The 14,812-nt window shown below is 37.5% G+C and overlaps 1 protein-coding gene across 9 annotated transcripts in view; it reads right to left on the bottom strand.

Moving 5' to 3' along the window:
• NR1H3 (nuclear receptor subfamily 1 group H member 3) overlaps nt 1–14,812 on the bottom strand; it is a 62,621-nt gene that overhangs the window by 15,453 nt on the left and 32,356 nt on the right. For 6 of the 9 annotated variants that reach the window (XM_058161815.1, XM_058161818.1, XM_058161811.1 and 3 more), the window contains exons 2-4: nt 13,750–13,832; nt 2,800–2,996; nt 1,005–1,271 (exon numbers count right to left, since the gene is read on the bottom strand). In XM_058161815.1, coding sequence (XP_058017798.1) covers nt 1,005–1,271; nt 2,800–2,914 — 382 coding nt within the window. In that variant the 5' untranslated portion in view covers nt 2,915–2,996; nt 13,750–13,832. Of the gene's footprint in view, nt 1–1,004; nt 1,272–2,799; nt 3,023–9,642; nt 10,324–13,749; nt 13,833–14,812 lie in introns of those variants that run through there. The other 3 variants (XM_058161817.1, XM_058161816.1, XM_058161814.1) reach the window with 2 other exon arrangements.

The following is a 14,812-nucleotide window of genomic DNA, read 5'->3' as shown; positions in this document are numbered from 1 at the left end:
TTTCCGCGTTTCTGCCCTGAGTTTGCTGGGTTCGGAACTATCGCACTTCAGCTCGGTTCTGGTTCTCCTTAGCCTCGAGATCCCACCTTCGTCGCCAATGTTAAGTTCGGGAAGTAATGAGGCTGGAGACCAGGGTAGTGACAACAGCTCTTTAATATAGGGTGAACCCAGCAACAGGCTGGGGGAAAAACCTCTCCTTTTATACAGTTCTGCTGGAGGTCTCGACCAATCAGCAACGTGCTGATTTCCCGCTCAAATATTTAAAGGAACAACACTAATACATAACACAAAGTGTGTTTATAAAGAAAAGTGCTGTGAAGTGGCAGTTGCCTTATGAAGTCTGCTATTATGTTGAACCTCAGCTGTTTTACCATTTAGTAACAGGGATAAGTACCTGGCACTTTGAAAGCTGTTATACTTTACCTGCATACTTTACAGCTACCTGACAAAGAAAACAATTTGGCTTTTTTTTCCCCCCATACTAAGCCTGAAGAGAATGAAACATTCAGGAAATCTATCTGGTAAATTAAAATATGGATTTTAAGGGGTGTGCAAATATCTAGTTACATCCTGTCAAAGGAGTATAAAGGATCAGGATAGTAGCAATATAAAATGTGCTTTTTCTGGTGAAAAAATGAATTAATTTTCAGAACAGCAAGGATCTAAATCCTTTTGAAACAAACAAAAGCATACCATAATTGAAAAAAACTAACAAACAGCAGTTTGAACATTGTCCCAACCTAATCTGAGATAAACAGTTCAGGTATTAATGGATTTAAATATTTTGAATTTTGTAAACATTCAAATAAAAAATAATTTAAATAATTTAAGAATATTTTATTCAAACTCCTTGCTTTAATATATTATTTTGTTAGGTGATTGAGGTTCTATGACAGAGAAAGTACTGGCAGTTTTATTATGAAATGTAGCTAAAGGAAACATTTTTGTCTCTATAAAGCATTATCTCCAGAATGATCCTTGATATTCCCACACTAGGTACTTACATTGCTCTCGCATGCCTGCTTCATAGCACTTGCGTAACCGACACTCCTGACATTTCCGGCGCATGTACGTATCCATCTCACATCTGCCACTGTTCTTGCAGATATATTGGGCCCCTTTGATCACACTGCGTCGGAAAAAACCTTTGCAGCCCTCGCAACTCAGGACATTGTAATGGAAGCCGGAGGCTTTGTCCCCACATACACTGCACACCTCATTTCCTAGCATCTTGGGGGCTGGCCCCTTCTTCCTTTTCAGGGGAGGATTTTCTAAAGCAGAGAAAAGGGATGAAAGGAAAGACTCTGAAATAAGATCTGAAAATGAGAGAAGAAGAGCTTCTCGTGATGTATACATGCTAACAGTTTTTTCAGACATAATAACATGCTGACTTTGGAGAAACCTGAAACATTATATGTAGGTGGAATCAAAGAACATAAGGACCTGTGATGAAGGAAGACCTCTGGATATACTGTTCTAATAATATTTACCCAATGGTGTTCAATGCATTTCTAGGGCCATGGGACTATAATGCAGATGATTCCATTAGTATTAAAAATAAGAATTATATCATCTCAGAATGTATAGGAATAATTAGGGGTAAGAATTATGTACCCATTGTATTAAATATCCCTTTAAATACAAAGCTAGAATATTGGATAAAAGCTGAGCAATATATGTAATTAATCAAGCAATTCCCCTTTCTGTCTACATATCTATTTTAAAAGAATCAGCAACTATTAGATTCTGAGAGGACCTGGAAATAAAAATCTCCTTATATGTGTTTAACATATAAAGGTAACAGACACAGAGAATGGGTAACTAAAGAACATATTAGCTCTCAAAACCGGTTGTCTTGGTCTCTCTGTGTAATACGTAACGGTATGTGGGAATGACTGGGAAATGGGTAGCGATGGTGCTTAGGAGCAGTCATATAAGAGAAGCTGCATCAAACGTGGACAAAGAAGGGCTATCCCCCTAGGTTTTAGTCTCTAAAGAAGACAGAAGGGGATCTATACTTTCAGACTTGCACGATTCTGTTAATGTAGCCTTACAATAAAATAGAATTAGCTCATATGGTCATGTTTCCTTTCTAGAAGATCTGACATTCAGTGGGTTGGACAGCAGGGATCAGCATTGTTTTTTTCAGTCTGACTAGGAAAGCATTTACCAGTCTGATGCCATATTAGCCAGAGAATTCTGGGAAACAATTTCAAGAGACTTCAGGTCCCATAGTTCCTCAGGTAATATAGCTGTTGGTCTTGCTCCTTGGGGTTTTTGAAAGCAAAATCCAGCATACTTTTCATTTACATTTTACAGTTTCTTGAGTCAGCTTCATAAACTTTCAAAATCATAAATCCAGACTATTCACTTTAAGGTGACTAGTGTTCATACCAGAAACAGAAATGTTTCTTTCCAACATTTTTCAAAACTCAGAAAAGCCAAGCCAAACACCATTATCCCTTGTAAACTTTTTAGATCTTCTCATGAATTTCTTTCCCTCTATATTTCTTCCCAGGGTTTTCCTTTACCTTTTTTTCAAAGTTAGACCAAAAAGTTATTCCATATTCAATATCCATACCATATTCCATAGTTATTGTTATACCCATTATCTTATAATGTATTTCTTGAATGGAGTTTGTTTTATTTTTAATGTGCAGAAACTGTTTTAAATTTCATGAAATCCATATTACTACCTAGAATTCCACCAGATAGGCCTATCACATGATTTGATTTAACATAGAGATAATTTTGTACTGCATTCCAAACACATGAATTAAAACAAGAATGTACTCTTACCTATAGGTTCAGAGGGAATCTCTGAATTCTGGAAAAGTGCAAATACTTTTTCCTCCATGTTAAAAACATTCGTCTTCTTCCCATGATTCTGTGTGACAAGTTGAGTGGGGCCCATGGTGGCTATTCTACACGTTCTTGTAATCTCTAAAGCATGTCTATGAGCAGACTCAGGGTGTTTCCATGCAGTGTTACAATGACTTCATAAAAAGGAGAAAAACAAAAGCTATAATAAAAGAAAAACAGAACTCCCGAAGTTATATGGAAGTCTTCTGTTTCCATACTACCACCCACAACAGTATCCACCCAGGCTGCTGCCATCTACAATTATTCAGCCTCAAAGAATTAGTTTGTCTCCTTTAACTAGAAAACACTTCTTTTCAATAAAACTTATTGTTTCTGTTAGAAATATAAATATTTTTATCAATAATATAATATTTATAATAGAAATAGTGTTTTAATTATTTGTTGGTTTTCAACCAACTTTTCATACAGCAGCTCAAGAGGATGTACATAGTGCTCCATCCTAGCTTTTCCAGGACTACCATAACAGATTATCTTAAGTAGCATTCTCCAACTTGGTGCCCTCCAAATGTGATGTGCTGCACTGATAGGTAACATTGGGAATTGTATTTCCATCAGATCGTAAGGATATCAGTTTGGGAAAGTGAGATAAAAAGTGAAGAAGCCAATCAAATTGCCCATAATTGCCCAATAAGGCATTTTCACTTTTAATTCATGTATCTATTTTTTATTATTTGTTTATCTCCAAAAACATACTTTTTTAGGCAGATTGGAAACCTAAATAAGAAAACAGTAAACAGTAAAACTTTAAAACTGTTTCATATCAATCATTAAAAACAATCCAAAACTAAGGCAGCTTCCTGCCAAAGAAATAACGAATGTGAAATACTGTAGTGTGGGAGAGAGGAAGGAAGGAAGGAAGGAAGGAGCAAAACAGCCTAGTTGCCTGAAAGTCTTTCTTTATTAATTATAACTTTAGCAAAGTTCTGGGTTCAGCTATTCTCAGTAAAGCATATTGCTCTGATTATCATTTTTAGGTCCTTAGAAGCAGTGAAAGGAGTTCACCTGGTTTGCAGCAGTATGCCTGATTGTGATGGTCTCCTTACATGCCAAACTAAAACTTCACTGTGGTAATTTCCATTCTAGCAAAACTCTTGAGTTGATGAAAGGTAAAAGTATCTCAGTAGAAAACCTACTTCAGAAAATATCTGCTGAATGGTTATGTGAGATATATTTAACCAAACTTCCTTATATAAAGCAAAAAAAAAATAAATTCAAAGAGGATCTAGATACATTAAAAGGGGAAAAGACTGAATTGCCCCACCTAGATATCTGAAAAAAATTCAGTTTGGTTTTTTGCTGCTGTCAGCTCAGTAGTTAAGCAATACTGCTGCAAAGTAGTACTTTGGGTAGAATTTACCAGGAAACAGGGTGTATTACCAAACAGCTGGAGCCAAAGAAAAGGGTATGGATGCTTCTTGACTAAGGGAATTTCAAAATTGACATGTCATCACATGCAGAGGCCAAAGCAGGCACCCAAAGTGAAACTTGTTGCTTAGTACAGTTTTTGACTGGGAAAAAGTGATGTTGGCAGTTAGAACTGGGGAAGTTGTAATGCATCTCTGAAGAAAACAAACAACAGTCAGAAGTATGCATTACACATCTCTGTTCCCTTGCAATGAACCTGATAACCTGTTGATCACAGTTTCTTCTTTAAAATGCTTCTAAATTCCATTTTAAGTGCCTGCAGTAGCTAGGTAATCTCATTTGTGTGTTTACTTCCCAATCATTTTGACTGGCTCCCTTTATTGATTCGTTCATTGCTATTTCATGGACCTTAAATACCTCGGTGGGAAAATCAATTCTCCACTGTTAATTCTTCAATTAAATAAAAACAATATTGTTTCTACTGCAGTACCCAGGCATTTCCTATATCTTTTGGTCATCATATAGAGCAACCATGTCTGATTTTATTTTTCGTTACTGAGATACACATACACTTATTGGTGGCTTGGGGGATGTGGCTTGATGAGGCGGCACCTTGCTGTGAGTGACAAATTGGGCATGCCCACTCAGTCACATGATGCCCATAGAGCCAGCAGAAAAGGCAGCTCCTGCGGCCTATCCCTTTATGGTCCCCCTTCCCCCCTGCCTCAAAGTACCTTAAAGGGACACTGCAGTCCAGCTTCGGAGCAGGTCCGCTGTGATGTTGTCCCTCTGGCACAGCAGGCCATTCTCCTGGCCGGTCTGGCAATGGGGTGGGGCCACACACCAGCAGACAATGGGATGCATGTGCATGGCCAGCACGAAGAACAGGATGGTGATGGCAGTGACTGGACTTCTTCAGGCCTCTTTTTTGGCCTGAAGTTTTTGGTACTTTTCGGCGCAAGAAGCCTGCAGTCGCCATCTCTTTTTCGGCATGAGAAGCCTCTTTGCCACCCAGAACTGAGCTGACAGCAATGGCAGGAGGCTTCTTCGCTGAAAAAGAGGCAGTAGTTGCAGGCTTCTTACGCTGAAAACTACCAAAAACTACAGGCCGAAAAAGAGACCTGAAGAAGTCCCGTCACTGCTACCACCCTCCTGTTCTTCGTGCCAGCTGCGCATGCGCATCCCATTGCCTGCCAGTGCTGTCTGTGGCCAGAGAAAGACCTGGCCAGGAGAACAGCCTGCTGTGCCAGAGAGATGGCATCACAGTGGATCTGCCCGAAAGGCAACTGAAAACTACCAGTGGTTGGAGGCTCACCAGCCATGCTTTGCTGGGGGGACCTCCACCAAGGGGACGAAGGTGAGTGAAGCGGAGGGCAAGCGGGCGGCATGCGAGCGGAGCCCCCGGAGAAGGCCAGAGCCGGGGAATGGCGTGTTCATTCCCTGACCCAGCCAAGGCGAACGGCGAGCAGGCGGAGGCTCAAGGGCGAGGCCAGGGCCGGGGAATGGTGTGTTCCCCGGCCTGGCCAAGGCAAACGGCAAGCGAGTGGAGGCTCTGACCAGGGCCTCAGGGAATGGCGCCTCCCTGGGGCCCAACTCAAGGTGAAGGATAAGCATGCTTACCTTTGGTGAGCAGAGTGGGCAAGGTGAGGCGATTAGTTGGGCTATGTGGTGAAGGCCACATATATAGGGCGGAGCAGGCAGGGGCCAGTGGCAACTGGGCAGGCTGGGCCAGGGCCAGCGAGAGGTGGTATTTGCCAGTTCGGTGATCCAGTTAAAATTTCTGCTACCGCTTCTCCTGAACCAGTCCGAACCGGCTGAATACCACCTCTGGATACACTTAAATATCAATCTCACTGTCAATTAGATAATGAATAAGAGTTCAATTATTAACAAGAATTTATGCATGTTGCATACTGTAGATCCGTTCTAATACTATTCCCCACTTTTCTCAAACTGCAGAGAAAATGATATATATGATCGGGGGGGGGGAGGCAAATCTGGGAGGAATGAAGAAAGACAGCTGAATAATTTGGAGATAAGTAACCATCAAGCTCAACATTTTCATGATGCTCCTGGAACTAAAAATAACCTCTTCCATTGCCTCTTCCAGTTATAAACTGCACCAGTGAGTTATAGCAATACAATTGTCAAAAAAAGTATATTTGCAGCTTCTCAAAGCAAAAAACACATACTCGATGCATGAAGCAAACTCCCAAATTCCTGCTGAAACCAGAAACGTAATCTCTAAAATGATATTCCCCTCACCAACTTTGTGATGTTTTTGCTCATCACCCTTTTTATCTCTCCCCCATACATTAAATATAGGCCCTGGTCACAAAAACATGGTCAGCTCCTGATCATTTTTGAAAGAGGCTTAAGAGAAACACACAAGTAAACCAATCACATATATTGATTGGATGTGAACTCTATATCCCTTTTGCTGATTTGTTTACTTGGATGCTATATTCTGTTTGTGCTGCAATGGTTTAACAAAAGACAGCACTGAAGACATTTTTAAAATATCATATACTATTTTTATGGATCCATAAGCAGTTTCAGGCACATAATGATTCTCTAGTAAAAAGTTCCCAATTAGGAATGTTTATGACTACGGTAAACTTTGAAATCAAAGACTGTGGTGTTAAAAATGAGATCATTATAAAATGAAATATTTTCAAGGGAAGAATGTATGTTAAAGAATTAGCAAAACTAAAGGAAATCTGCAGCGATGCTTCAATGGAAAACATGACACAGTCATCCCTATCTTCAAAAAAGGAGATCCAAGCCTTGTTGAAAATTACAGACCTATCTCTCTATGTTGTGTCTCATGCAAAGTAATGGAATCCATCATAAACCAATCCATTACACTTCATCTCGAAACAAACAACCTTCTCTCTAATAAACAATTTGGTTTCAGAAAAAAATTTTCTTGTAACCTACAACTTCTCCACTGCAAAAACATATGGACTACCAACCTTGATCAAGGAAAAGCAATAGATGCAATCTACATAGACTTCTGCAAAGCTTTTGATTCAGTAGTACATGATAAACTACTCCTCAAACTAAAATCCTACGGCATTTCGGGACCTCTTCACAATTGGATAAATGCCTTCCTGTCAAACAGACAACAAGTGGTCAAAATTGGCAACGCTATATCTAATCCTGTTCCTGTCAAAAGTGGCGTTCCCCAAGGTAGTGTTCTCGGACCAACACTCTTCATACTATACATAAATGATCTCTGTGACCTCATCTCAAGTTATTGTGTTCTCTTTGCTGATGATGTCAAACTATTTAATACCACTAATAATACTTCTACCCTTCAAGAAGACCTCGACTTAATTTCCGATTGGTCTAAAACTTGGCAACTCCAAATCTCAACCAGCAAATGCTCAGTCCTACATATTGGAAAAAAGAACCCTCACATCAAGTACAAACGTGATGGACATTACCTAACTGATGACCCCCACCCTGTCAAAGATCTTGGAGTTCTCATATCAAATGACCTTAATGCCAAAGCCCACTGCAACTACATAGCAAAAAAGGCCCTAAGAGTTGTAAACCTAATTTTACACAGCGTCTTTTCTAAAAACTCTACACTACTAACTAGAGCATACAAAACATTTGCCAGACCTATTCTTGAATACAGCTCATCCGTCTGGAACCCATACCACATCTCTGACATAAATGCAATAGAAAGAGTCCAGAAATATTTTACTAAAAGAGTTCTTCACTCCTCCAAAAACAACAAAATACCTTATACCAACAGACTTGAAATCCTGGGATTAGAAAACTTACAACTCCGTCGATTTCGACATGACCTGTGTTTAACACACAAAATCATCTATTGCAATATCCTTCCTATAAAAGACTACTTCAGCTTCAATCGCAATATTACAAGAGCAAAAAATAGATTCAAGCTAAATGTCAACCGCTTCAAACTTGATTGCAGAAAATATGACTTCTGTAATAGAGTTGTTAATGCTTGGAACTCATTACCTGACTCCATAGTCTCTACTCAAAATCCCAAAATCATCAACCAAAAACTGTCTACTATTGACCTCACCCCATTCCTAAGAGGGCTATAAGGGGCGTGCATAAGAGCACAAAAGTGCCTACCGTTCCTGTCCTATTGTTCCCTTCATTATATCAAATTGATATAGTTGATACATATTTTTTACATATATATATATTCTTCAAGATATGTTGTTTTATCTATGACAATTGTTTGTGTATACTGTGACAAAAAGAAATTAAAAAAATGAAATCAGAATAATCTTCATCTTCAAATTATTTGTTTTCTTATATCATAATCAGAAGCCAATTCCCAATGCTTGCAATATAAATAAAACCATGAAAAAAAAATATAAAACAATTAATCAACATAGCTAACAACTTCCTAATCTCAATTATAGAGACAATTCAATCCTAAAAAACTTAAAGAAAAGGCTTGTTTTCACAGCCTTTTGAGATGATGCTGGGGTAGGTGACACCTGAATCTTCTGGCCCTTATCTCTCTCACACATGTATGTGTGGAATCTTGAAGATCCATACTCAAGATAAACACATAGAATAGGCCAATTCTACATACTGAAGGCTGTCTTGGAGAGATTTATGCTGTTTATGCTGTTCCACTTACTGATACAGGGACTGGATGCATAACATATCCAGCATATGGTGATGATTGGCTAGTGCCAAAATAAATTAAAATTAAACTGGACTGATTGAATCAATATTTGAAGCACCTTTTCATGTATTATTAATAAATCCAGGGTTATACTGTTATACTCTGGGAAGTTTGAGAAATTCAGAATCTGAAAATGGTTGGAAAGATCTTAAGACCATTGGAAATGAATTGTTATAATAAAATATTATAATAATTTCTTTTGACAGAAATTTTTAGGTTTTGGATAGCTCATAAACAAGTTTTTTTGGGATCACTCTGATGTAAAAACTATTGTTGCTTATATACAATTATTTTAATCTAATCTAGCATAGATTTTTTTCAACAATCAAAAATTAAACACTGGTTTAAGATTTCAAATGTTTGCAAGATATTCAAGTTCTCTTTTATACGTTTTGTCTCAAGTGATAGATAAACCAGTATCCATCAAATTCCTCAATTTAATTAAAAGTTATTTACCAGCAGATCAGCTAGGTCCCTTTCTAGAGAATCAAACAGTTCAGAAGCTGGAAGAAAATGACTTTTATCTCATGTCCTATCTCTTATTAAACACAACTATAATCTTGCTTTCTACAAAATCTAAAATAGAATTTGCTTTACTTATACTATGAAAATAAATTCCTTCCTGAAAATATTATGAAAACTCATTAAATGCTTAACTATCAAAGTGAAAGATGAAAAGAAAAGAGGTTTAGAAATAGAATAATGCCTACCGATTTTAAATTCCTTTGTTCCAATGATCCAGTTAATAATATCTATATGCTGAAAACTTGTGTTATGTCTTGTCAGCTGTTGTTAGTGCCAGTTCCAAATGAAAACAATAGAGTATCAGCCAATCGTTCTTTTAAAAAATGCAATGAGAACAACCCCAAATCCCATGGGGAAGTGAATGTAGGTAAAAAGCTAATGAAAGCATAAAATTCCCTGGGCTGTGGTCACATTCATGTGTCAGTTGAGGCATCAAGTACTTCCAAGATACATTGGCATCAGCCCTTACACCCTGCCCTATTTAGAATCAGCTGAACAACTCAGCAAGCAAATGTCCTAAGTCCAACTCCTCTTGCTCTTTCAGATATGAAGTACTGTTATTAAAACAAACCAAATAATTCAAGCAATATTTTCCAGTGGCTACCATTTGCACATATAACCACAAAGAGACATCTCCCTTGTCTATCAGAAGAAGAGTTCAGCTCTTTCTTCCTGCAACAAAAACTTTAATTACACTATTATCATTTCTGTACTTATTTTCCATTATGTTTATAGACACACAAACTTACACATCTATGAGCCTTTCCACCCATCACATTTTTAAGCTGTGTGAGCTTGCTTTCTCAAGAAGAGCCCCTCCTCTCTTCTCATCTGGTTTTCTCCCAAGAATTGAAAGATCAGACTCCACAGAAGCTGTGTTTATATTACATGCTGAACCACCAACTGTCCAATTACATTTTTTGTAATTTCTGCATGCAGAACCCTATACAGTGGAATGTCTCCAGTGCTATGCATATTCAAGCAATTGGAACAACTGAACAAACCATACTTTAGCTAAAAATAGATTTCATGGATTTGCACAATTCAGCCAACAAAAAGAGACATCTTAAAGGAAAGGAAAGGAAAGAAATGGAAAGGAATGGAATAGAATAGAATAGAATAGAATAGAATAGAATAGAATAGAATAGAATAGAATAGAATAGAATAGAATAGAATAGAATAACAGAGTTGGAAGGGACCTTGGAGGTCTTCTAGTCCAACTCCCTGCTTAGGCAGGAAACCTTACACCACTTCAGACAAATAGTTATTCAACATCTTCTTAAAAACTTCCAGTGTTGGAGCATTCACTACTTTTGGATGCAAGCTGTTCCACTGATTAATTGTTCTAACTGTCAGGAAATTTCTCCTTAGGTCTAAGTTGCTTCTCTCTTTGATTAGTTTACATTCATTGCTTCTTGTCCTGCCCTTAGGTGCTTTGGAGAATAGCTTGATTCCCTCTTCTTTGTGGTAGCCCCTGAGATATTGGAACACTGCTATCATGTCTCCCCTTGTCCTTCTCTTCATTAAACTAGACATACCCAGTTCCTGCAACCGTTCGTCATATGTTTTAGCCTCCAGTCCCCTAATCATCTTTGTTGCTCTTCTCTGCAATCTTTCTAGAATCTCAACATCTTCTTTACCTCATGGCAACCAAAACTGGATGCAGTATTCCAAGTGTGGCCTTATCAAGGCATTATAAAGTGGTATTAACACTTCACATGATCTTGATTCTATCCTTCTGTTTATGCAGCCTAGAACTATGTTGGATTTTTTGGCAACATAGCACACTGCTGACTCATATTTAAATGATTGTCCGCTAGGACTCCAAGATCCCTCTCACAATTACTACTATTGAGCAAGGTACCACATATACTGTACCTGTGCATTTTGTTTTTCTTGCCTAAATGTAGAACCTTACTGTTTTCACTATTGAATTTCATTTTGTTAGATAGCGCCCAATATTCAAGTCTGTCAAGATCCTTCAGTATCTTAAGCCAAACTTCTGGAGTGTTGGCTATTCCTGACAGCTTGGTGTCATCTGCAAATTTGATAGATTCCCCATCTATCCCCTCATCCAAATCATTGATGAACATGTTGAAGAGTACTGGGCCTAAAACAGAGCCCTGGGTACCTCACTGCATACCCCCTTCCATGTAGATGCAGTTCCATTGAGGACTACATGTTGAGTGCAGTTGGTCAGCCAGTTATGAATCCATCTGGTGGTGATGCTGTCAACCCACACTTTTCTACTTTATCTAGTAGTAGGTTATGGTCTACTTTGTCAAATGCCTTAATGAAGTCCAAGTAAATTATATCGACAGCATTCCTCTGGTCCACTAATTTTGTTACTTTGTCAAAGAATGCAATAAGATTAGTCTGGCATGATCTGTTTTTGACAAACCCATTTTGGCTTTTGGTTATTACTTTGTTTGCTTTGAGGTGTTTGCTGATTCATTGCTTCATTATCTTTTCCAGAATTTTCCCTGGTATTGAGATCAGGTTGATAGGTCTGTAGTTTCCTGGATCTATTTTTTTTTCCTTTTTTGAAGTTATTCTCCCCTCTTCCAAAGCTGGGAATAATGCCTATATAGAAGTAAAAATGCATGTGGATGTAACTCCAAAATGCATTGTACAACTAAACACAGAATAAGTCCTGGTTCTGGTAATCATACATGTATCCTACCAGATCATTTTCTGACAAAGTACAAGACAGAATCCAAATATCTCACTGCACTGCCCTAGCAAAAAAAAAAAAATTAGACAACCCCGCTGTCCTCATTAAAGAGAGAGCACACATTGAGATGTTTTCTATAGCTCTCTTCTGTCACCTACCCATGGTCCAGATACAGTATTTGCAACTTAACTATGATATGGCCCTATTCAACATGTCATTAATCTATGCTGGCTAAGGTTCACAAGGTGCAAGGTGCAGTAAATCACAACAAGAAGGCATTGGGATGAGTCAGATTTAAAAACATAAATTACAATCTCTCAATTAAGAGATAATTCATCAATACATTTTTGAAGAGTAATAAATGCAATTTCTTTCTAAAGAAATTACAAGGCAAAAATTACATAATAATAGATAAAACCATGCTTATTTTTCCCCCCAACAGACTGGTGCCAGCATGACTTTTTGCACTAGTCAATTCCTCTTATTTTTGTACCAATCAGCAATATTTTTCATATGCTTCTTAAAAGGTTTATTTACTTCCTCTAAAAGTCTGCCACAGGGAAGCTAAATGTTCTCACATTTAGTCTCTTAGCTCTTCCTCTTGATCTCACTAATTCTGATTTGTTCTGAGATTGTCTTAACCCTCTACGCTGATCAGTATTTAGAACATGGGGTCCAATTCTTTCTGGTCTGGGACACACCTGCCTTTTAAGTGCAGTAAATGCAGTAGGGGAAGCCATGACAAAAATGAATTAGTTTTTAATTCCTTTGCATTTCAATGTATTGAAATACGTTAAGCAACGTTAATAAAAAATATCCTCTAATAGTGTATTTAATGAGGTCCTCTTCTGTTATATGAAAATATAAATTGATTGCATTGAAGACATTTATGCATTGTGCATAGTCTGGAGATGCCAGATTATGCATCTCTAATTAGAATGAGTAATTTGTTTTTCCCTTTTATGATTTAAAAATAGAGTGAAAGCATTTTGGATGAAAGATAAATCTGGAAATGAAAGATCTTCTGACATTAAACATCTTTGAAGTGACATGTACAACTATTATAAATCCATCTTCTTTCCACTGGCCACTTGATTTTGTGAATTATTTAATTAATGCATGTGCCTTCCTGGCCAATATTTTCAGACAGTTCCTATGAACACACATATAATACATAAAATGCTAAAACTATTTAGCATTCTAAGGCAATTCAAACACTAAAACACTTAAGGAGACGACACAATAGATACTGTCAAACCACTCAGAACTTCCCTTTGCCATGCTGGGAGTAGGAAATTGTCACTGTGCATAAAAATGGAATACTGAATTAGGAGAGGGGTGATGTGGCTTTGAAATCTCACTAAACTATGAAAGCTGTAACATTTTCTCTTAGCTTATCCTCATAGGAGAAGAATGAAGACCAAAATGACTCTTCTTGTTCCTCACGCAGAAAATGATAAGATTGATTTTTTCAGTCCAGTCCATTTATATTTCAAGAAGTCTGTTTCTATTCCTTTATATTATTTCAGTTGAATGTAATTATTTTCCAGGAATTACACATAGATTTTCACAATGAAAAGTTGCTTGCAAAGGGTTAGGCCTTCCTAACCTTCCTTACCTTCTTCCTTAAAGCAGTGTTTCTCAACCTTGGGAAGTTTAAGATGTGTCGAATTCAATTCCCAGAATTCCCCAACCAGCATGCTGGCAAGTCAAACAAAAAAGAAAAATTATAAAAAGAAAAAAGAATTATATTGTAACATCACCAGTGAGCTATGATATGTCTCTAGGAAAATCAACCCTCCTTCGTTTGGGAGACATAGCAATCTCATAAAGTATAAATACAATCAAACTTTATTTCTGAAAAGGAGACAACAAAAAGTAAAAATACCTTTCTAACTTTTAGTAATCATAAACAAGCCTTTCAGTGCTGAAGGACATAAAAATATAGTGCTGTTAAAATCAAATAGCCTTTTTTAAAAATAAAAATACTCCATAAAGAAAAGTTTATACAGGAAAACAACAGAATTTTGGAAGACCAGAGGGCAATGCTAGTATCTTTCCAGTTGAAGCCACTCTGAAATAAAAAGGTTCCAAGGTGAACAAAAATACATAATGACAGTACTTGTACGAAGACAATCATTACAGACAATAAATTAAACATTAGTCAAATTAAAAATAATATTACATAGTATTTCCATCTATTTTTAAATCTATTCTTACAAAAATAACCATTTTTCTCAAAACTCTTTTCCTTCTGTAACAGTTTTTCCAGTTTCTTGAGGATTCCAATCAGTTAATTCTGAGGCTTTTGGGAAACTGGCAGTTCCATTTTTCTTCACAGACTCAGTTCCCAACTTACTGTATGGCTTTGTTTCTCTCTAGTAAAGAGGGAGGGGATTTGGAAGATCTTGCTTGTTGCGTTGTGCCAAAATCCATTTGCTTCTGCCCACTAACCGATTATTTTATATTAGATGAATGGCAGTAAGGGAGGTTGTAATTTGAATAGTGAAAGAAATGACAACACAATTTAATGGTGCCATACTTTTTGCATCATTAAAGCAGATACATCTTTTTCTACACTTATACAGCTTCTGGGAAGCTGCCCTCAGTTTTGTGTGCACACCATATTTGTTTCAGTGGGGAAAGTGCAGTCTCAACTCTTGGGGACTACTGGGGGCATC

Source organism: Ahaetulla prasina, chromosome 1 (assembly GCF_028640845.1).
Source record: "Ahaetulla prasina isolate Xishuangbanna chromosome 1, ASM2864084v1, whole genome shotgun sequence".
NCBI classification, from domain to species: domain Eukaryota; kingdom Metazoa; phylum Chordata; class Lepidosauria; order Squamata; family Colubridae; genus Ahaetulla; species Ahaetulla prasina.
The sequence above is the reverse complement of the archived record's forward strand: the minus strand, read 5'-3'. Positions and strand labels throughout refer to the sequence as shown.